The 26,659-nt window shown below is 37.7% G+C and overlaps 1 protein-coding gene and 1 long non-coding RNA gene across 2 annotated transcripts; both read left to right on the forward strand.

Moving 5' to 3' along the window:
• Window positions 1–89: 89 nt before the first annotated feature.
• On the forward strand, window positions 90–824 carry LOC133998096 (uncharacterized). The gene is made up of 3 exons (XR_009927335.1): window positions 90–142; window positions 411–535; window positions 619–824. It is a non-coding gene; the product is annotated as an uncharacterized LOC133998096 (long non-coding RNA).
• A 1,458-nt stretch (window positions 825–2,282) lies between these two features.
• On the forward strand, window positions 2,283–26,659 carry LOC133986901 (B-cell receptor CD22-like). Its single transcript, XM_062426349.1, has 14 exons — window positions 2,283–2,338; window positions 2,491–2,602; window positions 5,230–5,290; window positions 11,456–11,812; window positions 14,142–14,498; window positions 14,617–14,838; window positions 15,360–15,629; window positions 15,813–16,073; window positions 24,168–24,437; window positions 24,625–24,885; window positions 25,906–25,987; window positions 26,059–26,122; window positions 26,287–26,456; window positions 26,593–26,659. The coding sequence occupies exons 1-14, from the start codon at window positions 2,283–2,285 to the stop codon at window positions 26,657–26,659; spliced, it is 2,610 nt and encodes an 869-aa protein (XP_062282333.1).

A 26,659-nucleotide genomic window follows, 5' to 3' on the forward strand; every position in this document is an offset into this window, starting at 1 on the left:
TTTTCAAAAAACAAACATAGATTTTGAATAATGAGTTTTCTTGTCATCATTAAATATTTTTGGATATTGTTGGATTCAATCCAGGAAGAAGAAAACTCTGAGCTCCACCACTGAACTGAATGAACCTGTAGAGACTATAGAGGTGAGAGAGAGACCTTATTGCCAGAAGTTTCATTAAATATAGTTATGAACATTTGGCTTATAAATGCACTAGATCACATTTTATTATCAACATGAAATCATTAAGTGAATTTAATTTCAAGGAACAGCTTTCTGATTAGAATTGATTCAGAATAGAATTTAGTCTGAAGTATTATTATTATTAAAGTTTTTTTTTGTGATTCTAACAGTATGCAAATTGGGTTTATAAGGCTCATTGATTCTCATATTGTCATCTCTCTCTCCATCAGTTGGACACTTATCCTGTATATGAGGACATCTCAGACTTGCAGGTCGTCACTGCTGCAGAGACAAACGACACAGAGGAGCAGGAAGACCTGGAGTAAAATCCAGTCAGGTTGGAGCCTCCTGAAAGGTAAAAAACAGGCTGACATCAGATTCATTTACAGTTATGAGATGTACCTCATCTAAATGTCATGTGATTTTGTTCTGATGCAGTTGAACCAGAGGCTGGACTCACCTGATGGAAACAGAAAGTAGTACAACAGTGAAATATGACAGTGGAGAGAGAGGCTGTAGAGGACCATGTGGACGTTTTCATGTTCAGTTTTCAGCAGCAGCAGCAGGTAGAAGTGAGCAGCACAGACAGTCAGTAACATCATGTAGCAGAAGCTTTGAGAAGAATGTGCTGATGGCAGCTTGAACTGAATCATGTCGACGTGTCAAACATGATTGATTGTTTAGATCAGTTGAATATCAGGTGGTGTGTGTGACTCAACTGATTTATAATTTATGTGTGTAATTTGAGTGTTCTGTCTGAGCTAATGCAAGCTTATTTTTAGTTATATAACAGATATTTAGGATTATCGCCGCAATGCGAACTGTTATTTTAAATGTCTACATATTGTAATGAATCACTTTTAAGGAATCCTGGTTAGCTTCTTTTGCAGTTTAGTGTATATTTTCACACATTGAAACATAATCTCAGGTATTGCAGTGGCTAATATACAATAAACAGCCAGCTTCCACAACATCTCTGTAGTTGGAAACATGATTTCAGTTCCCTCTCACTGCTGCAGAGGGCGACAGTATACAGAATCTTTACTTTTTAGAATCTGAATGTATTTACCAGCTATGAAGACAAATACAATTTTGATAATATGACAACATAACCATTATCCATCTTTTTGATTTATGAGTTCATCTTTATGCCAATGACATTTTGCTTACACCTGCTAAACAAGGTGACTATTCCATATTCTCAGACTTATCCCAACCTTGCAATCATCTTTTACATCTGTGAGGACTAGTATGGCAACACTTCACTAGCCACAGTCTGCACTTGATTGAGGTCTGGACTCTTGTCAGTGTAATATTTATTAATTTGTGGTCAGGGGAAACAGACTAAACTTTGAAACAATTTGCAGCCTTGGACTTAGCTCTGGAATACTGTAACAGGTGGTGCAATTTGTGAGAAGTATGACAAATGAATTACCTATGTAACAGAGTTAATTATGTTATAATAGCATGTTTTGAGTATTATTGTTCATATTATTATCATAAAATTACACAAAATAGTTGCATACCTGACTTGTTACTCCTCCGGTCAAGTGGAACGTGAGTGTTTTTGTTTGCACCCCGACATTCATTTCTGTGCGACTCCTCATTATAAATGTTGTTTCCCGCCTCTGTCTCTCCACTTTTGTCACTGAAATCCATGGGAGAGATACGCTTTTTTTCTGTTTGTTTGTTTGTTAGCTTCAGTTTTGTATAGTATTCTAACATGTTTTTGTGTCGTTTGATTTGTGTAGGGCTATGTGTAACTGACTGACCTGAGGATTTTGTTGTTTGTTTCTGTGATCAGAAGAATAAACAAAGGTCGCCTCCAAAGTTATCTGGTCTGAGTCTCTTCCCCTGCTGCACGTAATGTCACACAACGCACATGACACATCAACCACCGTCGGTTACACCTATGTGAAACATTTCTTTTAAAAAGACACTGGAAAACATATTTTTTCTAATCCAGTTGTAGTTTGAGAATTTTGCCACTAGATGGTGGTAAAGAGCTGTATTCTGCTGACAGTAAATCTATTCCAGCATTTGTATATCTCTTTTTTTGGCACTTTTCTTTCTTGGAGGATGGAGAGGACAGACACTCCTGCATGAAGCGAACCAGACAGGGCAACTCTCAGGGCGATCTAGGGGGACAGTTTCGAAGGTGGTAGGATGTAAACAGAACTCTATTTGACATGTTTGGAAGTGTCAATACACACGATAATATTTACAGTAAACACATCAGCCACCTTGTACATCCATAAATCGCACACTGAATGACTCAAATGGCAATTCTATATACTTTGTCATGTTTAGATGTGAGATTGACAGGCGGATTGGTGTTAACATCAACACTGATGTGGGTGTTGTAGTCCGTTATATGAAGAAACAGCTCTATATGAAGAAAGAGCTGAACCTGAAGGCGAATGTAACCGTGGTTACCAAAACACTGACAATAGATGAATAATTACATTTAAAAATAGATAACTTAATTATAAGGAGATGAATTTTGAGGACATGATCTGACTATTAACTACATAAATAAAAATAAAAAATTAACTGTATTAATTCAATAGTAGTTAAACCATCTTCCCCATTATAAAAGACCATATTGAGAGGCGGCAGCTCTCTTTCCATCAGAGCAACAACACAGACATCCAGACCGACAGAGCTGACCCCAACAAACCCTAAGAAAAGAAACAAAACACGGAGCAGTCACAATTCTGCTGCTCTCTGCCAAAGAAAGTCTTGGTGAGTTATTAATTATAGCTAGTTTTTATGTAAATGTGACCTTATTAACCGGCAGAGTCAGAAAATTAAAGAGAAAGGAAAAAAAACGTTAGCGGTAGCTGCGCTAGCGTTAGCAACAGTTAGCAGCCGTTAGCAACCGCTAACGTTAGTGACTGTTGATAACCATTGGTGCTAACATTAGTGACCGTTGGACTTGTTTTCCGAATATACCCAGCAACAAGAAATACTATTTTCTGATTGGCTGGTAGGTCGCTAACTCGGGATAGCTATGAACGCCTCGCTGTTCATTTCTGTATATAATATATTAGTTTCTGTGCGGTGGGATCTATCGCTTTTCAGCGTGAGAAATAACAGGTGTGTCGTGTGAACTGGTTGAAATGCGTCAATGTGTGAGTCTTATGCTGTGATTAACATATTTTGTGAGCTGAAGCTACATTTATATAACCTGTGAGTAATTGTCTCATTGATTTTTAATGTTTTAATGATGGGGTGGGGAGATAAAATATGACAAGATGTTATGGACATCTTTTCTATTTTGTTTAGTTAAATTAATGTTAAAATAACATTACAATCAATTGATGATTTGTAAATATAGAAAAACTGTAGTGATTTTGGAAAAAAAGAAAAACATTTGAGTTGTGTACTGATGATTTTCCCGGCTTTGTGGTTACAAGGCTAACTGTTAAGCTGAGTAGCTGCTATTTTGAGTAGTTTGTTTTTACAGAAATCAGTTTGTATGCGAGTTAATGTTAACGTTTTATTAGTTATGCTGTGATTAACATGATATTTTGTGAACTGAAGCTGCATTAATGTAACCAGTGTGTAGTTGTGAAATTGTCTCATTGATTTCTAATGTTTTAATGACTGGAAAAAGGAGAAAAAACATGGTAAGATGTTAAAGGAAGAATGCAAATGTTATTTTGTTTAAATAATATTACAATCAAATGATAATTTTTAAATCACTGATTCTTGAGATAAGAGACAAAATATGTCCTCCACTGAAAATTCATAGTTTGCATTAAAAATACACAAATTTAATAATAAAGTCTTTAAAAGTTTAATTTGTAAGACCCTTTATACTCATGAAATTAATTTAACATATATTTAAATAATTACACTTCTTTTTTTAAATGGGCACTGTAAATTAGCCTGTTCTCTGCAAGTCACAATGTCAAACTGCAAAAATAAGTATTTAAATAATAATACTGAATAAATCATGCATATTTTCATTTATAAACCTCAGGACCCCTTTTCCTCTCCTTGCTCTTGGTGGATGCAGTGGTAGGACACATGGTCTCGTAAGTTTTATATTTTTTGATATTTTCAACAAACAATGATAATATAACTGCAGTCACAGCTTTAATGTGTCAACACTGTCTTCCAATATAATCCACATTGTTTCCACAAATACTAACTTATATTTATTGTTTTTATCTCTATTTTAGGCAGAAATTGACTACACAGAAAATGTCAGTGGAAGAGCAAAGACATAGAAATAGGGAGTATCAGAGAAAAAGAAGAGAAAAAATAAACAGTGACCCAGACAGCAGATGTGCCAATCTAGAGAAGGAAATACAAAGGTGGAGGAACAGGGTTCAAAACAAAAAAGTCAGACAAATAGGAGACTTGGGATCAAGGTAACAGAGGCATCACAAAAAGTATTGGAGGGATGCTCAGAAAAGATCAAGGCGGCTGTCATTCAGGAGGTAGAGTGGTCGTCCACCAATCAGAATATCGGAGGTTTGATTCCCGGCTGCTCCAGTCTGCACGTCGATGTGTCCTGGACAAGATACTTAATCCCAAATTGCCTTCGATGGCTCCACCAACGGTGTATGAATGTGTGTGAATGGTTAGTCTCCTCCTGATGAGCAACGTGACATGTAATGTAAAAGTGCATTGAGTGGTCAAAATATTAGACAGGAGCTATATAAGTACAGTCCATTCACCATTTATCAAGAAAGGCCAGAATGCAATGCAGCAAATAGCCCCCCCCCCCCAAGATAGTCCAAAAGACCAGAGTATGGAAGAGCCAACTACAAGCAGAGACGGAGAAGCAAAGCTAGGACAAGGCATTCAAGGGAAATAAAAGCTTTGAAAAAAAAGAAATTAATGAAACAGTGAAACCGACTGAGAAAGCAGACATGGTGGTAAAAGAAGGCTCAAATAAGTGATAAATCAAATGGCAAACAAAAAGGAGATGAACCAAAAATAGACTCTCTACGGAAATTAACTGAGCAAATGACATCAGGAAGCCAACTTAACCCTAAGATCAAGAAGGCTCTTTTCCATAATGTTCTCTGTCAGGAACTCAAAATGAATAAACAACCTCATGTGTCACGAAGACGAGCCACTGGCAACAAAACAGGTAATGTACAACTGGCATTATCAGGCAAGATGCTAAAGAAATATTGACTTATTCATCACAATCATCACTTTGGTTTGAGTTACAAGTTACTGAGTGAAAGAAAATAAAATAAAAATAGCACAGAAAAAGTTTTCTGCAAGGTATCAGCCAGACTGTTCAGATCTTTCTGAATGTGTCTTACATGACAACCAGTGTTGGATGTCTGTACTGTAATCACATTACTTTTATCTGTTACTCAGTAATTGAAAAGTACTAAAAGTACATTTAAATATTTGTCAGATGTTTCACTGTCCTTTAGTGATGAAACTTCAGTGCTGCAGATTCAGGCTTCATTACTATTTGCTTTAAAGGCTCAGTTCACCTTAAAAAGATATGAGATATGGGTGATTTTTAATGTCATTTTAAATATTTTTCCATATTTAAATAAAGGACATTTCGGTACACAATCTATCTGACAGAACCAAGACAATATTTTTTAATCTGTCATTAATATTCAGCCTAATTACTGTGCAGTTAAATTGTGTCATGGTTCACAGATCAAAGAGATTAACTGTAGAGAGCATTGTTCCATCTTTACAAAGACCAAATGTCACACATCCCACACATACATCACGTGTTTTCTTTAGACACTGAACTGTGCACAAACGATTAAAGATTGAGATAATAAAAAATGTCACATTATTTCTCTTTTCTCTTTAAATTATTAAAGGGCCAGAACATTGGTCTCTTATTCTCTCTAACATAGATTATATGAAGTCCCTAGAACAGAGGAAAACGTGCTTGTCACATACACCTATACTGGCATTTGGCTCCTCATGCATATTCATAATAATAAGAAAGAGGAAGGAAATGTGCTCATTTAATTTAAGCCTGATATCTCACTTCCGCTCACAGATCACAGATGACGAGCATCTTAACAGACAACACCCTTCTTTGCTGTAAGTAGAGATGAGAGGAGCAGCTATGACTTTAACAGCAGCAGCGAGAGGATTTGTTGTCTTCCTTCTCTCTGTGTCAGGTACTGTATATCTACATTTACATTGTAGGACATTTAAGTTTAATGTATGTGTGATGCAGTATGATGAATAACTGTTCAACTTTAAAACACAAAACATTCACGTCTGTTTATACCTGTGTACCATAAACTACAGCTGTTGACTGAAGGCAAAATGCCAAAAAATAATATCAGTATTCACTGCTGAACACTTAAATAATACTACATTAAGATGTTTATATGTGCCTGCATCATGAAGAATGGGGGTGTGGCCTGGCTGATATTATTAGTCCACCCTCCTTCAACATTGTAAGAATTATATATTTCTATTAGGGCTGTCAATTGATTCAAATATTTAATCGCATGATCGCCATGAGTTAACTTGTTTTACACATTTCAAAATTTTTCCGAAATATACATTAAAAGGGATATTTTAAGTTTTTAATACTCCTATTAACATGGGAGTGGATACATATGCTTGTTTTATGCAAATGTATGATTAATATAATTTAAACAATCCAGAACAATGAAATACTGCATGCTCCAAAAATCTGCTGTCAGTTATGATACCTGTTCGGAACTAGTTACATTCAGTCACCTGATCATACACAAAGTCTCTCTCTCTCTCTCTCTCACACTCACACACACACACACACACACACACACACACACACACACACACACCTTTGTTGAGTAGGAGGAGGTCTCTTTGTATCAGCTGCTTGGCCAGCGACAGGTATTTGAGACTCGACATACTCCGTAATATAAATAACTTTGGTCTTGTGGACAGAACATCTGGCAGGGACTTGGAGCTGAATTTGCCGTTCATAAGACCCTAACGTTACTGCTGCATGACTTCCTTATTTCTAAACTACAGGCCAGGACAAGTGTCAAACAGAACATGTGTGGGTTAATCGCTTGTTTAAAATAATTTATTTTCATGCATTTGAATATATTAATAGTTCTATGATGGTACAACAATGTACTGAGAATTTCATCTTATCATGATGTTAAAAACCCATTCATTAATTTCTGCACTCTGTACTGTGAACTGTTTTAGCTGTTAGAATTATAACAGTTGCTCCTCCCTGTGAAAACTTACTGACACCTATTTTATTTTAGTCGCCATCTGTAGTTTCGCACACTGCATGTTCTGCATTTCTTTCTCGGTTTCACACTTAACTGAGCAGCAACTTGACCAAACAACTGACAGAGAGGAAAATAAACAAGATAAGCACAGACTCTCTAATGATTCAGTTTCTTCTTCTTATCCTGTTAAGTAAAACCACATTATATCGTTCAGTCCTAAATGGAATACAGTTGTTCCAAATATTACATTTGATTCGGGGAATCATGTCAAGTCAAGTAAACAACATGAAGTGTCTTGTAGTGTAACCTCCAGTTAAGATTTCCGTGTTTTGTTAAAATTGTGAAGAAGGCCATGCAACAGGAAGTGGTTTTACAGTAAAGGACCCCAGGATGAACATAACCAGTGGCGGCCGGTCAATGCGGGGCGCTGGGGCGCCGCCCCCATCAAATATCTGGCCAAAATCTACTTAAACATATTAAACATAAATGAATTAGATAATGCTAAATAATTATGAAATAAATAGTATTTGTTAGCAAGATGGTCCTGTTAGCCTCTAAGCACCTGTCATCATTCATTATAAATCGATTCCAAATGGTATTTTATTAATTTCTATATGTACTTCCTGTATGTGGGGCGCCGGACTAATGGAAGTCAATGCAAGCCCTCAAACTTTTGACAAGCATGTGACCTGAGGCTGCTCTCTCATTGGCCTGCGTCACGTTTCCCACGGGGCGCAGCTCAGTGCGCCCCGGACACGCCCACTTTTATTGGCAGCGAATTCTTGTTGTTTCATGTTTTTTAATCTACTGTGATTGGACAGTTCTGGCTGTCATTCACGCCCTCCCGTCAGCTGCTGTCACCCAAACTCCTGCTGACGGTAGATTCAGGAGATGACGTTAAAGTGGAGCCGCGGAAATTAAAGAAGATTATTTTGTAATTTCTCTACAAAAACCTAATTTCACAAGACTTTAACTAGAAGAGAGAAAGAGGATAAATCAGCAGCAGGTGATGGAGGAGCTGAGAGTATCTCCTGCTGCTGTTATGATAAACGGAGCTGGCTAGCTGGATGCAGTGTGAGTTATTCCTTTTATTGCTTTATCTGTTTGCTGTTTCAAAGTGTCAGCACCGAAACGTTATGGACAACGACAGGGGAACGAGACCTAAAACATCTCTCTGAAAAAAATCAAACAGAAAGCTGCAGCCATCGAGACAATAGCATGGAGCTAAGTTGTTTTTAGCAGACTTAGCATTGCTGAGCTCTTTCTGCAGCTGTTTCACCACATCTGGCCACATGTAGACCTCTGCTATGCCAAGCTCCAGAAGAGGAACATAGATTCAGTCAGTGGGTGCATGCAGCAGCTCCAACGGGACATATAAAAGATCAGGTAGTAGCTGCATTGCTGTTATTAATATTGTAAAGTGTTAAAAAAGACTTTATAAAAGACATAACTATGAAGTGTAAAAAACTAAAATGCATAAATGCAGGATAAGAAATGATGGAAGTAATTTTGACTATTACAGTTGATTTGGGTACATTTCATTATTAAAATAAGTTAAATAAATTATGCCTAATCACAGCAGTGTATAGTGCTTAATGCGCCATCTATTGTCATGTTTAGGTATTGCAACAACTAACAGATTACAGTGAAATCAGGACTGAAGACACAATAACTAAAATATAGGTTGTGTCTCTTTTCTAGCATATTACCTTATTGGTAACTCTGCTTTAACTGCTGGTATCTTCAGGTGATGTGAGTGAAATGGGCATTTTATCATGTCTGGTTATAATTTTGTATTCCTCTCTCTGTGGGTCAGAGATACTTTACTGGGACCAACCAGGGGACATTATAGTGTGTTGTGTTGTTTTTAGATTAGTTTTTCTTTCTTATTTATATTTTTTTGCTGCGGTATGAAGTGGTGCTACGGCTTATTTGACACTAACCCTAGGACCACCAACCATCAAACTGCGCCCCCCCAAACATTTTAGTCACCAGCCGCCACTGAACATAACTGCTGCCTGACAAGGTTAGAAGCTCTAAACAATTACTCATAAATTGACGTTATTTGGGCTTGGTCAGGTTTGCTCAGTTTACTTGTTAAGTGTTTTGACCCTAGAAAAACAATGATAATTCATAAGAATTCATTAAACATGAATATTTACTGTAAAAATGACATATCAAATATTGAGATCAAAGCCATATGCTTACACAGGTGTCAAATTTAATTTTGAAATGAAATGTTAAAATCATACAACTGCTTACATCACGTGAGTGCTATTAAAAGCTTTTCTGTTAAAGAACCATTTTGTCAAATATCAGTAGTTTATGATGCTAATTAAAGATTAATCATAAAAAAAGAGAAATGTCACTTGAACATAACATCTGTAAAATATAATTATTTACATTTTTACAATCACATTACTAAACAAAACAAACAATCAAACTAAATAAATAAAAATGGACTTTCCCCATTGGATGCCATCTTCTAACAAGGAAAAAGTGGCTCATCACAGCTGCATGAAACAGCTGGGTGGGAAGAATGTCTTCATCTGGCCTGAACCACCTGACCTCTTTCTAATATAATAACATCATCTCTGAACCACCTGACCTCTTTATAATATAACAATATCATCTCTGAGCCCGAACCTCTGAACTCATTAAGGGGTTACTGGAACCAGTTCCTGTCTCTCTCTCTCTCTCTGCCCACACAGATCTTTTAAAGGTACATTAACCAAAATTCTTGAAATTGAATTTTTATCAACTGTATTCACAATACACAATACAATTTTCCATGTCCATTTCTTCAACAAACTATAGTGTTTGACTGTAGAAGGAACATGGTCAGGCAGTATATCAGATTTTTATGAAAAATACAGGCGGGGAGTTCCGGTCCTCTGAAATGAGGCCAACGAGGAAGTAACTTAAAACTGCATTCTATCAAAAGGCCACCAGGGGGCGACCGTTTTGGTGTCAAAAGGACTTCCGTCTCAATACAAGTCAATGGAGAATTCACCAACTTCTCACTTGATTTCTAACCTCAGTAAACGTTTTCAAAATGTGTTCATGGTCTCGATCGCTAGTTTAAAGCCTTCTTCAATGCAGTATGATGTTCATTTGTGAAATTTTTGCCTCCCTGATTTTATATTTGATGATAAAGCAGGGTATACTTTAGGGCGTGGCTACGTCGTGATTGACAGGTTGATTGGTTCACAGGTTCAGGAGGGCGCCTCATGCCCCTCCTGATGCCCATATAAGTAGAATCCGTGTTTTTATTTTTCCCGGCATGCACCTGAAACTTTCAAAATGGGGCTGCTCAGATCCGATACTATTGGCCTCTGAGCAGCAGTCCACAAACCAATGGGTGACGTCACGGATGTTACGTCCATTTCTTATATACAGTCTATGGAAAAATACCAGTTACACCAACCTAGTGTCCAATTGGTGAATTATATACAGGAAAATAAATGTGAACCAAAAAGGTGCAATAATCCACTTTTGCAATGCAACACTATGATTTTTTCCTTTACCAATTTTAAACAATTTGTCACATGTTCTGCTCAATATTGACAAAATGCATTAAAATATGAATGTAAAAATACTTATCATTATGTTGTGGTTACACCATTTGACATTTTCAGTTTACTTAATGTACACTTGATGCATGCATTTAAAACAAATTGTAATATTTTTGAATTGCTCATGTTACCAACCCTTTCTTATCACTGACCCATAAACATCTGGAAGAGTGAAAACAACGCTGATGTATCACTGATCTGCTGTTCCACCCCTAAAATGAGTTAATCGTGATTTTTCTCATATTATGTTTGTAAAGTAAACTTGCAGCATGAATGCACAAAAGCTGAAACATTCAGCATTAACAAATGATAAAATATGCTAATCAACTGATAAAATACTGTAATCCAGGTCAGTTCTTGTTAGATTGATGCACGATGAGGAGCTTTGAATGACAACGACTACAGATAATATCATATTGGAGCCATGATCCACTTTGTCTTATTCACTAATTCTTAACTTGTTATAAATGTGATTGGTTGTGGTTTCTGATGTGCTCTGTGTTACAGTGGTACAGGGTCAGAATGACTGGGGAGTGACTTACACTTCTACTCACATCTGTGCCATAAAAGGATCAACAGTGGACATACACTGCACCTACAGATACCCATCCAGGATAAATAATGTTGATACTGCAGTTGATGAAACATTCTGGTTTACTGAACTGAATAATAATGAATGTGTGGATCTGAGAACAGACTCAGAGTACGCAGGTCGTGTGCAGTATCACTGTGATAAGAACGACTGCATTATGAGAATCACAGACCTGAGAGAGAGAGACTCAGCTGAGTACAAGTTCAGGTTCATAACAAACCAACCAGGAGGGAAATATACTGGTTCACCTGGAGTCACTTTGACTGTCAAAGGTAACATTTTCATGGAAAAATATAATCAAATCTCAAAATGTTTAATATCTTGGAAATGTTACTGTGAATGTTTGTGTGTATGAACATAAATACAATTTCTGTTCTTTCTTCACAGATCCAGATCTCCAGGTGCAGGTGATCCCATCAACAATCAATCCTTCCTTAGCAGAGCTGAAGTGTCAAAGCAGCTGTCGTTTACCTGATCGTTTTTCCTTCATCTGGTACAAGAATGGACAGAAAATTACAAGACAAACATCTTCTTCTTATTCAACCAACTTCAATCATGCAGACAACTATTCCTGTGCTGTCACGGGATATGAGGATTTCCCCTCTCGTTCAGTTTGTGAGTTTTCTTCACAGTCTTCCACTAACATAACAGCATCTTGTGAAGTCTTTTATCTAAAGTACTGTACAATGACTTCATGTATTTCTAGTATGAGTGACCCCACTGCCTCATTTGTTATTGGTACCATGTTTTTCTCATTGAGCTCTACTGTTGTCAGTATCAATATAATACAACCTGCTCTGTGTTACTGCAGAGAAATACAGTATGTTGTTTTAACAGGTTAGCTATATTTTAGGCTTCCTAATAGATTAACTCTTGGAGAATACACACACACACACACACACACACACACACACACACACAATTAAGGGCCTGGCTGATATGGTTTGTCCACCCTCCCTCCATTAATTGTAAGAATCATATATGTTTATACATGCATATGCATATATTCATAGTTATATGATGGTACAGCAATGCAGTGAGAGTTTCATCTCCACAAGATGTCTTTAATCAGTTTGGTGATTTCTGCACTCTATACTGTAGAGCTGGACAACTGTTTTAGCTGTTTACAACTATAACAGTTCCCCATTTCTGTAAAAACGCATTGACACCTATTTTTATTTTAGTCACTCTCAGTAGTTTCCCACACTTCATGTTCCACATTTCTTTCTCGTTTTCACATTTAGCTGAGCAGCAACTTTACCAAAGAACAAACAGACAGGAAACTAAACAAGACAAGCACAGACTCTCTAATGATTCAGTTTCTTCTTCTCATCCTGTTCAGTAAAACCACATTAATGTTCATAGATAGATAGATAGATAAACTTTATTGTCCACCATGGTGGAAATTTGTCTTCGGCCTCTCCAAGACATCAAATTACAAAAGACAAATCAAGACACTCCATGACATACAACAAAAAAGAAAAGAAAAAGTTGTGCAAATAGGCATAAAACAGCAACAGCAGGTGTAAATACTATAGCCTTCTGAGGGGATCTCCTGGTACAGTCATATCATGTTCAGCGCTTGTATTGCATGTGGAATGAAAGATTTCTTAAATATGTTCTTGCTCGCCCTTGGGACTCTGAATCTGCGGCCGGATGGAAGCAGTTCAAACTCTCAGTTTAAGGGGTGTGAAGCTTCCCCAGATATCTGTCTGGCCTTCCTGACTACTACACTGTTGAACACCTCACCGAGTTGTTGTTGTGTCTTATGCAACAATTGTGATATTTACAATCGAGGAAAGCTTGTGTTTTTGCTTCACATTCAGGTTGCCATACCAAGCAGCTATATTAAACTTCAAAATGCTTTCGACAAGGCCTCTGTACGCCATTTCCAGTAAATGTCTACTTACACCAAAACTCTTCAATTTCCTAATTAAAAATAGTCACTGATTTGCTCTCTTAAAAACGCTTTCTGAGTGCTCATTGAAGCTCAAGGTGTGATCGATGATTGTACCTAAATACTTGAAATGATCCACAACCTCCACAGACGGGTTGTTAAGAACAATAGGGGTAATGTAACATTAATAGCTCCCTTCATTTGTACTATACGTTTCTTTTGTTTTGGCCACGTTAATTTCCAGATAACTGGCCTGGCACCAGTCCTGCAAAACAGAGAACTGTCTAAAATAAGCTTCCTCATGGGTGGGATTATTTCCTGATATAAAACCAACCAAAGCCATGTCATCTGCATATGTAAACAGTTGAACATTGTTGACATTCAGAGTCAGCTTCAATATATTCTTGTTCCTTCACTGCACCTTCAGACTGTACAATGGTCTGTCTCAGTGCAGACAAATTAACTGTAAACAGCATCTGAAATATTTTTTGTACTGTAAATTAATATTATTCATGAATTTATTTGGAATTTTCTATGACTGTTCACACAGTTCATTTCTAGTTAGATTGATGCACAATGAAGAGCTTTGAATGACACTGACAAAAGATAAAATCATATTGGTGCCATGATCCACTTTGTCTTATTCACTGATTCTTAACTTGTTATAAATGTGATTGTGGTTTCTGATGTGCTCTGTGTTACAGTGGTACAGGGTCAGAATGACTGGGGAGTGACTTACACTTCTACTCACATCTGTGCCATAAAAGGATCAACAGTGGACATACACTGCACCTACAGTTACCCATCCAGGATAAATGACCGTGATACTGCAGTTGATGAAACATTCTGGTTAACTAAACTGAGTAATAATGCACCTGTGGATCTGAGAACAGACTCAGATTACGCAGGTCGTGTGCAGTATCACTGTGATAAGAACGAGTGCATTATGAGAATCACAGACCTGAGAGAGAGAGACTCAGCTGAATACAAGTTCAGGTTCATAACAAACCAACCAGGAGGGAAATATACTAGTTCAACTGGAGTCACTTTGACTGTCACAGGTAACATTTTCATTGAAAAGTCTTAGTTTAATTTCAAATGGTTAATATCTTGTAAATGTCACTGTGAATGTTTGTGTGTGTATTAACAATAAATTACGTTTCTGTTCTTTCTTCACAGTTCCAGATCTCCAAGTGCAGGTGATCCCATCAACAATCAATCCTTCCTCAGCAGAGCTGCACTGTCAAAGCAGCTGTCGTCTACCTGATCGTTCGTCTTTCACCTGGTACAAGAATGGACAGAAAATTAGTGGCAAAACATCTTATTCAACCAACTTCAATGATGCAGACAGCTATTCCTGTGCTGTTACAGGATATGAGGATTTCCCCTCTCGTTCAGTTTGTGAGTTTTCTTCACAGTCTTCCACTAACATAGCAGCATATTGTGGAGTCTTTAATCTGAAGTACTGTACAATGACTTCATGTATTTATGGTATGAGTGACCCCACTACCTCACTTATTATTGGCAACATGTTTTTCTCATTGAGCTCTACTGTTGTCAGTATCAATACAACCTGCTCTGTGTTACTGCAGATAAATATGGAGTTTTAACAATTTAGAAATGTTTCATCCTTCCTATTAGAGAAACTCTTTTACCAAGTACTTGACAACTGAATGCATTAAATCTTTAGTCTCACTGTGAAAATTAAAAAATTGGGGGATCACTGCTGCCTTTATAAAACATGTTACACTCTGTTGACTATGTAACTAATACAATGTCAAAATGTTTCCAAGGTAACAGACAGTTGATTTTAATTAGCAGCAACCAGGGAACCAACTTTCACTCCTCACTTTGTGTCAAACATTTGCTTCTTACATTGTGTCAGTTATTGCACTGTTGACCAACTCTGTTTTCTCCTCCAGATATCTCAAAGCTTCCGTCTGTGACAGTGAGTCCCTCTGGTGAAATCATTGAGGGCAGTTCAGTGAATCTAACCTGTAGCAGTGATGCTAACCCAGCAGCTGAATACACCTGGTACAAGAAGAATGTAAATCCAGTCTTTCAACCTCTCAGTAAAGAACCACAGCTTGTCTTCAGCTCCATCCAGTCCTCTGACTCTGGAGAGTATTACTGTACAGCTGAGAACCAGCCGTGGAAGAGGACATCTGAATACATCTTTATTGATGTGAAATGTGAGTAAAACAGATTAGCAACATACAGATTGATTTGATTGTTTTGATGTCGTCTTTTTTCAGCTCTACCTGCTTCACATTCAGTCTGCTGTTGTAGTTCACTGAGCAGCTTCAGTTCATTATGTTGAACTAATGCAACCATTCCTCACTTTATTGTTAATTCATCTGATATATCTTCTCCAGATGCTCCAAAGCTTCCCTCTGTGTCAGGGAGTCCATCTGCTGAGATAGTGGAGGGAAGTTCAGTGACTCTGACTTGTAGCAGTGATGCTAACCCAGCAGCTTATTACACCTGGTACAAGAACAACCAAACACTGCTTCAAAGGTCAGAAGGACATTTTAATTTTACGTCCATCAGTTCTGAGGACAGAGGAATCTACTACTGCAAGTCTGAAAATAAATATGGACAGATTAACTCCTCATTTCTATTCATTGATGTCCAGTGTAAGTACAAAATATCTACACATCTTTAAGGCCAAGAGTGGATTCACAAGTTGTTTCAAGTTTCATGATAGCTAGATTCTAGGAAAGCAAAGACAAGGCTGGTCATGTGACCATACACAGTAACAACAGCTTTACTAATGGCGTGATGCCAAGAAAGATTTTAGCTTTAGAAAGCTACAGGTTCAACATACAGTAGAATGACATCATTATTATCCCAGAGGGAATGACTAAAATTAGTTTGTTATATAAAACTTAGACACCTCCTGCTGGCGGTTCAAAGGAATTGCAGACATTAATTTGTCAGAATTTTCAAATGAAACATGCAAAACCATAATAATTTGTAAGATACTGTAATCACATTAAAGGCATCTACACATGTACACAACAAAAATAATCCTCTTACATTATACATAAGAATATATATAAACCATAAATGTTTTCCTCCAGATGCTCCAAAGCTTCCCTCTGTGTCAGTGAGTCCCTCTGAGGAGATAGTGGAGGGCAGTTCAGTGAATCTGACCTGTAGTAGTGATGCTAACCCAGCAGCTAATTACACTTGGTACAAGGAGAATGAAGACTCACCAAAAGCATCAGGACAGATCTTCACCATCACTGATTTCAGACCTGAACACAGTGGGAATTATTACTGTGAAGCCCAGAACAGAAGAGGACGTCATAACTCCACCTTACATCTGACTGTTGTGAAATGTAAGTTATACTCATTGATCTTCACACACACACACACACACACACACACACACACACACACACACAAACATTATCTTATTGAAGAGGTTTATCTTCCTTCTTTTGGTCTTTGGTCATTTTAGGGAAACCAGTATTCATGATCATCATTGGGTTGACTCTGGTGGTCCTGATACTGATTCCTCTGCTTCTCTTGATTCTGTGGATGAGGTAAAACAATACACAAAACATCCTTTCATTTATCTTCTTATCCAAACATTTTCAAAGTTCTAAGTTAATAATTTAAATAGTGTTAAAGATTTCTTGTTTTTGTTGTATTCAATCCAGGAAGAAGAAAACTATGAGCTCCCCTATTGAACTGAATGAACCTGTAGGGACAATAGAGGTGAGAGAGAGAGAGACCTTATTGATAGAACTAAGACATGAATTTAAATGAAAAAAATTGCTTTGGTAAATATTTCAGCACAGAATTAAGTCTGAAGCATTATTATTAAAACATTTCTTTAAATTCTATTATTATGCAGATTGCACAAATGATGCTTGTTGAGTCTCATATTGTCTTATCTCTCTCCATCAGCTGGACCCTTGTCCTGTGTATGAGAACGTCTCAGACTTGCGGGTCAACACTGGAGCAGAGACGGATGACGAAGATGTCTACGAAAACCTGAAGTAAAATCCAGTCAGGTTGGAGCCTCCTGAAAGGTAAAAAACAGGCTGACATCAGATTCATAGTTACAGTTATTAGATGTACCTCATCTAAATGTCATGTGATTTTGTTCTGATGCAGTTGAACCAGAGGCTGGACTCATCTGATGGAAACCGAAAGTAGTACAACAGTGAAATATGACAGTGGAGAGAGAGAGAGGCTGTAGAGGACCATGTGGACGTTTTCATGTTCAGTTTTCAGCAGCAGCAGCAGGAAGAAGTGAGCAGCACAGACAGTCAGTAATAGCATGTAGCAGAAGCTTTGAGAAGAATGTGCTGATGGCAGCTTGAACTGAATCATGTCAACGTGTCAAACATGATTGATTGTTTAGATCAGTTGAATATCAGGTGCTGTGTGTGACTCAACTGATTTATAATTTACTGAGTGTTCTGTCTGAACTAATGCAAGCTTATTTTAGTTATATTACAGATATTTATGATTAGAGCTGCAATGCAAACTGTTATTTTAAATGTGTACATACTGTAATTAATCACTATTGATGAATCCTGTTTGGCTTTTTGTGCAGTTTACTGTATATTTTAACACATCAAACATAATCTCAGTTCTATCACACTTTGCTGAATGTCACATTATCCAGGTATTGCAGTGGCTGATATACAATAAACAGTCAGTCAGTCATGAAATCAGTGAGGCCAAAACTTCACAAATGAACATCATACTGCATTGAAGAAGGCTTTAAACTAGCGATTGAGACCATAAACACATTTTGAAAACGTTTACTGAGGTTAGAAATCAAGTGAGAAGTTGGTGAATTCTCCATTGACTTGTATTGAGACGGAAGTCCTTTTGACACCAAAACGGTCGCCCCCTGGTGGCCTTTTGATAGAATGCAGTTTTAAGTTACTTTTGCGTTGGCATCATTGCAGAGGACCGGAACACAGTTCAGTTCCCTCTCACTGATGTAGAGGGTGACTGTGCACAAAGTTTCAGCTTGAAATAGTTTTAATGTTTATATTTCAGGATCTGAATTTATTAACCAGATATTAAAACAAAAAAATATTAATCTTTTCTTTAAATCTGTTCTTTCGTGCTGATTTATCTCTCACTTCCTTTTTAGTTTATGAGGAAACTTGTTATTATAATTTGGGATGTTGCTAAAATGAAGATGCACAGACACAGTTTGTATTGAAGACGACCCTTATTGTTATTTTAGCTGTTTATTGTATTTTCAGTTTATTTATACTCTTCGGGGTCACTCAGTGAAGCAGAATATGTGGCAGTTTACTGAGTATGAAGCCTTTTCAGTATAACAGTCCATATTTGTTAGTTACAGCTGTAGATCACTGACTGAATCATTTTCATACTTAGACACCTGGACTGTGAGAGTTTGTTCAACTACTGTACAACAAGGTCACCAATGTGAACAATCAATGCTTTTGAAACTGAACCTCTAACTTTAATTATTAATGCATTTAATGTCAAGTGTAAACATATTAAGATGCAACTCAAACATAAAAAGTGAAAAGTACTGAAAGTAACTTTAAATTTGTGTAGACAATTAGTGATGGATGGTAAAATGTTGTCTCAGGGTTGTGATTCAGTATCTGATGTTTCACTGCCCTCTAGTGGTGAAGCTTCAGTGTTGCAGATTCAGGCTTCATCACTGAGGTCTCCCTCCACTGTCTGCTTTAAAGGCTCAGTTCACCTGAATAACAAAAACATATTTTCTCACTTTCCTTCGGTGTCTAGCGCTGTATGTAGTTTTAGATTTTTTTTTGGTGTCACATTGTTAGATTTGGGTGTTAATTTCAAAAGGTAGGTACGTCATTTTTAATGTTTCCCCATGGGACATCTCGGTACACAATCTACCTGATAGAACCAAGAAAATATATTTTTTTATCTATGCCCACAATAGTCAGCCTTTTTGTCCCCCTTTAATTTAAACTGTGTCATGGTTCACAGGTCGAAAAGATGAACTGTAGAGAGGATCATTGCATATTTACACAGCAGAACTGATTTCTGATGTGCTCTGTGTTTCAGTCAGAGTGATTGTGAATGAGTGAGTTTACAACTGTAGATGTCAAACCTTGGGTAATTTGATTTTCACATAGATCCCTATATAATTTTTTGATCTACTTTAATTTTAACTTGCAATAAACACTGCGTCAACATGTAACTTCTTACTACCATGCTGATGCACTACATCTCTTTGAACTCATGGTGGTGTATTCAGAGTCTCAACATGCACTAGAAGTGTGAGGAGATGCATCAAACCAACTGTCACACATCTGGCACATATGTCATGTTTATTTTTAGACACTGAACTGTGCACATAAGCTAACATTAAGATAGTAAAATGTCTTATTGTTTTTTCTCTTTAAATTACTAAAAGGCCACTGGACTCTTATTCTGTATTACATAGATTAAGTCTCTAGAAAACAGGAAAACTTGGTTGTCACTCAAATCAGGCCTTGATGTTTCCTCTAGGCCGCATTTAATGCTTTGTCTTTCAGCAGACAAAGAAAAGCCATGTGCTCAGTCCACCATGACATTAAGGCCCAACAAGTGTCTCAACATGCACTAGAAATGTGAGGTGTTGATGCACCAAATGCCACACATATGTCACGTGTTTTCTTTAGACACTAAACTGTGCACACACTTAAAAAGATGAAGATGATAAAAATATGTCATTATTTCTCTTCTCTCTTTAGATTGCTGATAGGCCAGACCACTGGTCTCTTATTCTCTGTACAAAGATCACATTGGGTCTCTAGAAAGTACAAGTATATTCATAGTAATGAGAAAGAGGAAGGAAATGTACTCATTTAATTTAAGCCTGCTATCTCACTTCTGCTCACAGATCACAGACGACGAGCATCTTAACAGACAACATCCTTCTCTGCTGTCAGTAGAACAGTTTACTGATATGACTATTACATGTTGTGTACATTATTTGATGTATTTTATTGTCTCTGAAGCCTCACAGAGAGATGAGAGGAGCAGCTATGAGTTTAACAGCAGCAGCCAGTGGATTTGTTGTCTTCCTTCTCTGTGTGTCAGGTACTGTATATCTACATTTAAATTGTAGGACATTTAGGTTTGATGTATGTTTGATGCAGTATTATGAATAACTTTTAAAGTATACAACACTTCTTCACTTCTGTTTATACCTGTGTAAAATATAGCTATTAAATGAAGTAATAATATTATATTAAGATGTTCTGCTGTGTCTGCGTCATGAGTGGTAGGGGTGGGGCCTGGCTGATATGGTGTGTCCTCCCTCCCTCCATAGGTTGTAAGAATAATATATTTTATAGATGTATATGAATATATTTATAGTTCTATGATGGTACAGCAATGCACTGAACATTTCATTTCGACATGATGTTTTTAATTAGTTTGGTTTGGTTATTTCTGCACTCTGAACTGTAGAGCTGGACAACTGTTTTAGCTGATACAACTATAACAGTTTCCCCTTTCTGTGAAAACTTATTGACACATATTTTATTTTTGTGGCTTTCACTTCATGTTCTGCATTTCTTTGTGGTTTTCATACTAAGCTGAGCAGCAACTTGACCAAAGTTGAACTAACAGACAGGAAACTGAACAACACAAGCACACTCTCATTATTCTGTTCAGTAAAACCACATTAATGTTCACAGCTTCAATAAATTATTTTTCCTTCACTGGACCTTCAGACTGTACCATGCTCTGTCTCAGTGCAGAGAGATTAACTGTAAACAGCATCTAAAACTGTTTTTTGCACTTTAATTTCAAAGTATGTTTAAATATCTTTGACTTTTCTGTGCCTGTGTTCACCCAGTTCAGTTCTAGTTAGATTGATGAACGATGAGGAGCTTTGAATGACAACGACTGAAGATGAAATCTTGTTGGTGCCATGATCCACTTTGTCTTATTAACTGATTCTTAACTTGTTATAAATGTGATTGTGGTTTCTGATGTGCTCTGTGTTACAGTGGTACAGGGTCAGAATGGCTGGGGAGTGACTTACACTTCTACTCACATCTGTGCCATAAAAGGATCAACAGTGGACATAAACTGCACCTACAGATACCCATCCAGGATAAATAATGTTGATACTGCAGTTGATGAAACATTCTGGTTTACTAAAGGGAGTAATAATGAACCTGTGGATCTGAGAACAGACTCAGATTATGCAGATCGTGTGCAATATCACTGTGATAAGAACGACTGTACTCTGACAATCAGAGACCTGAGAGAGAGAGACTCAGCTGAGTACAAGTTCATGTTTATAACAAACCAACCAGGAGGGAAATATACTGCTTCACCTGGAACAACTCTGACTGTCACAGGTACTGATGACCGCAAACACTGACACAGTGCATTTAAACATGCTGATGACAAACTAATGGAGCGATTGGCTGAACTCATGGAGATGAATTTAATCAATTGTGATTGAAGGATATTTCATTTTTTTTACTCATTTATTCAAGGTTGTTTTTTTGTTTGTTTGTTTGTTTCAGTTTTTTCTTTAAATCTTTATTTATTCAAAGAAGGGCAATGCTCTCTTTTTCAGGAATGCCCTGATCACATTCACACAGTTACATAAATTCACACCTTGAAGCTGCCCAGTACAACCACAGTCTGATCTACTGGGCACTGAACAGCTCACGGACACCTCAGTGGTGGTAATTCATCCTGCTGTTCCAGGGGATTGAACTGGTGACCCTCCGGTTAACTTTTAGGCCGCTAGTGGCCCAAGAATTTGTGTTAAATGACCCACCAATTTAGTTGGTCACTTATATGAACTGTCTGCCTTTATTTTTGTTATCTGTGATGTACAAATGACGGGTCCCTTTTTTTCCCTCGCAGAGCCAAATCTACAAGTGCAGGTCTTTAGATCAACAGTCCATCAGTACCATACCTGGGCAGAGCTGAAGTGTCACAGCAGCTGTCGTCTACCTGATCGTTCTTCCTTCATCTGGTACAAGAATGGACAAAAAATTCAGGATAAAACATCTTCTACTTATGAAGGAGACTTTACTCCTGCAAACAGCTATTCCTGTGCATTAAAAGGATTTGAGCATCATCCTGCTCCTTCAGTGTGTGAGTTTACAACAGTCTCCCACTAACATAACCACATCTAGTGGAGCCTTTAAACTATTGTACTATCCATTGTATGTTCATGTAATTCATAAAAAAAATCTTATATCTTACTGACTGTGCTGACTTCAAAATAAATGTAAATTAAGAGTCAGTTCATTCAAAATACACAAAAATATAATTTCTGACTTGCTCCTTTTTAACCGTGCAAATACTTACAATTTCATGTGACTAAATTCTGAGATATTAATCCTGGAAAATATTCTGCCATCCCAATACAATGAAATGTTGATTAGATTTGTGAATGTGATTTGAGTTCATTATTATATGTCAGCCCTTCTTGTTCAGACACAAAATAATGGAAAGCAATTGTCAGATATGTTGTGATATAATGTGCTGAAATTCTTTTTATTAGGTGAAATATTTTAGATGCTGAAATATTGACAATATAGAAAATATGTTGCTTCTACATGAAGTGTTTTAGTTATAATATTTATGTTACTTAAATGCGCTATTGCTTCTATTAAGTAAGATTCAATTCATGCACCAGACCTGTGGTGACAGAGCTTTCTTCATAGCTGGCCCCTCCCTCTGAACTCTCTCCCCAAACAAATCTGAGACCACACAATTATTAAGTTATTTTAAATTATTTTTTATCTTTCAGGTGTCCGTGATCAATCCTGCAACAGAGTGATTTACACTGACGGAAGCATCTGTGCCTTCAGAGGCTCATCAGTGGACATTTCCTGCACATACACAGTATACTATGGAGACTTCACATCATTCTGGTTCAGTCCTGATAGTAGTCATCGGTGGCAGAATCACTCACAGCCTGAGGACCTTAGTAAAGACTCCCAGTATACAGGTCGTGTTCAGGTCCTTAAAACAGAGAAAGGACGCTCCACTCTGAGAATCTCTGACCTGAGAGAGAGCGATTCAGCCCAGTATCACTTCACATTCAAAACATATTTGTTTGAATGGGGGAGTAGTTTACCTGGAACAACTCTGACTGTCACAGGTACTGGTGAACACAAACAGACATAAATATACTAATATTACGTTAAAAACACTGAAGTTTTTACTAATGATCGATCGTCATCACAAACATACATTTTGAATACAGCTGCTGTCCTCCAATACTTCTAGGAATTGTAACTGATGTGTTGATGTGCATGTTTATCTATGATTATTTAGAACTAATGATGATAATATTGTCCTTACTCACATATGCAGCTCTCCAGGTGCAGGTGATCACAATAACAGTCCATCAGTCTCATATGGAGGCAGAGCTGAAATGTCTCAGCAGCTGCAGTCCAGCAGGTCGTATTTCTTACGTCTGGTTCAAGAACGGACAGAAAATGATGAAGGAGGACACTTCTCTTTATTCAGGGCAGTTTAATCCTGGTGACAACATCTCCTGTGCTTTGAAAGGACATGAGGATTACCGCTCTCCTTCAGTGTGTGAGTTTACCTAACTATGTCATTAACACAATGTCAAAATGTATCCAAGGTAACAGTTGATTTTAATATGAGCAGCAACGAGGGAATCAAGTTTCACTCCTCACTTTGTGTCAAACATTTGCTTCTTACATTGTGTCAGTTATTCCACTGTTGACCAACTATGTTTTCTCCTCCAGATGCTCCAAAGCTTCCCTCTGTGTCAATGAGTCCCTCTGGGGAAATCATGGAGGGAAGTTCAGTGAATCTAACCTGTAGCAGTGATGCTAACCCAGCAGCTAAATACACCTGGTACAAGAAGAATGTAAATCCAGACCTTCAACCTCTCAGTAAAGAACCACAGCTTGTCTTCAGCTCCATCCAGTCCTCTGACTCTGGAGAGTATTACTGTACAGCTGAGAACCAGCTGGGGAAGAGGACATCTGAATACATCTTTATTGATGTGAAATGTGAGTGAAACAGATTAGCAACATACAGATTGATTTGATTGTTTTGATCATGTCTTCTTTCTTCAGCTCTGCCTGGTTCACATTCAGTCTGCTGCTGTAGTTCACTGAGCAGCTTCAGTTCATCATGTTGAACTAATGCGACCATTCCTCATTTTATTGTTAATTCATATTGATATGTCTCCTCCAGATGCTCCAAAGCTTCCCTCTGTGTCAGTGAGTCCCTCTGCTGAGATAGTGGAGGGCAGTTCAGTGACTCTGACCTGTAGCAGTGATGCTAACCCAGCAGCTAATTACACCTGGTACAAGGAGAATGAAGACTCACCAAAAGCATCAGGACAGATCTTCACCATCACTGATTTCAGACCTGAACACAGTGGGAATTATTCCTGTGAAGCCCAGAACAGAAGAGGACGTCATAACTCCACCTTACATCTGATGGTTGTGACAGGTAAGCCTCAGAGACATTACACTCCATCTGATGTGATGCAGGGGGGATTTCATTAACCTCCATCTATACTAAGTCATTGTTGTGAAACTCTTTCTGGATGTGAGTGGTATGAGCTAGGTAAGGGGAGTATAAGTAGAAATTACTTTATTGGGTAATATTTACTGCACTGTGCCAGCCACCAAATGTGAGGATCTGAGGGGGTTTAATACATCCTTCTTCCTTGGGACAGCCTTGGATTTTGGGGAGTCACTGCTCTTCACCTGTAACATGTGATTACACTCTGCAGTCTCCTCAATATTGAGCCTAAATAAATACTTCTGCTGAAGACATTGTCAGTCTCCAAGAGCAGTTATCAGTATTTAAGATCTATTTGTTCCCTCCTGAGTTATGTCTGTATTGTTGGGGTCAGGTTAATCATATCCAATGTAGCCAAATGCTTCTGTTCTGTTAATTATGAATATCTAAGTGGAGCCCATGCAGGTCTGTTTCTTATAACATTGTGACCACCTGTGTGCCTTTTGTTCATGTGAGAGTGACACAGTCCAGATGATGATTAGCAGCTCCAAGTTTGAGGCAAATGTTTTCTCCAGGAAGAAGGTGGATTGCTCAGTCCAGGTGGGGGAGACAGCAGCCCCAAGTGGATTACTTTAGACAATAAGGGTGGTATTCATAAGAGACAGTAAAACAGGTTTATTGTGATTCACTGCTGACTGGAGGAGTCAGCTCAATCCATATCCTAGTAAAAAGAGATCTGAGCTAGGGTCAACTCTGATTTACTTGCCAATGTTTTTCTTATTCACAAGTTATAGTGCCTAACAATCAAAATGTACAAGTTAAGAGAGTTAAGTGATCTAATGATAAATAATATAAAACAGAAATTCACATTAAAGATGTATCAAACATATTCTAAGCTGAAAAGAGCTGTTATACTGAATACACATATTGACTGAAACTTGGACACGAACATGCTGTAACACCCTGATTAACTGTCAGTGTTTTCTTTTCATCGCTGTTCACCAGGAACAGGAAAATCAATCGCTGCTGGAGTAATAACTGCTGTTCTCCTGCTTATGATAATCCTCTCTGTCTTCCTATGGATGAGGTAAGCAGTTCTGTTTCACTGAATTATTGCTCAAAATTCAGTCATTTGTGTTTTTAATTAATTCTCCTCAGCAGGAAAAAGAGAGCCTCCAATCAATTGTCTGAGGCTGAGGAGAGACCAGACGACAGAGAGAGGGTGAGGAGGGAGAGTTATACTATTCTATCCTGGTTTCACACTTCCACACTCACTATCTTAAAGTGACACTAGAAAGCTCATCTGACTGTGAAGCTCTTCATGTTGTGTCTTAACAATCCTTCTTCACAGAAACCAACACTTTCCTCATTTCTATCACCCTCCAGACACAGCCAGAGCAAGATAACCTTCATTATGCCAGTGTGCAGTTCTCCAACAACCAGGCAGATCCTCTCTACTCCAACATCAGATCAGATCAGCTACACAGACACATGGAGGAACAAGAGGTTACCGAGTACGCTGCTGTTAACTTTAACAGAGCTGGTACTGCCCCGAGGTGAGCAGCTATTCATACAGGAACACAGTAGCAACAGTTTTGTTTCTATTTTTATTTAATTGTAACATTGTTCTTATGAATGTATAATTTAATATAATATCTTCACCTGATTTATTGTTTTAATTTCCCCTCTCAGAACCAGAGGTCGGGAAACTGGGGAAGATCCAGCTGCACTGTACAGCACAGTCAATAAAATGTTATGA

Source organism: Scomber scombrus, chromosome 2 (genome assembly GCF_963691925.1).
Source record: "Scomber scombrus chromosome 2, fScoSco1.1, whole genome shotgun sequence".
Taxonomy (NCBI): Eukaryota; Metazoa; Chordata; class Actinopteri; order Scombriformes; family Scombridae; genus Scomber; species Scomber scombrus.

Coding starts and splice junctions, on each gene's coding strand:
- LOC133986901 (XM_062426349.1), top strand. CDS start 2,283: ATGAAGCGAACCAGACAGGGCAACTCTCAGGGCGATCTAGGGGGACAG. Junction 5,291..11,455: donor AGCCACTGGCAACAAAACAG/GTAATGTACAAC, acceptor TCTGTGTTACAG/TGGTACAGGGTCAGAATGAC. Junction 24,886..25,905: donor ACATCTGATGGTTGTGACAG/GTAAGCCTCAGA, acceptor GCTGTTCACCAG/GAACAGGAAAATCAATCGCT.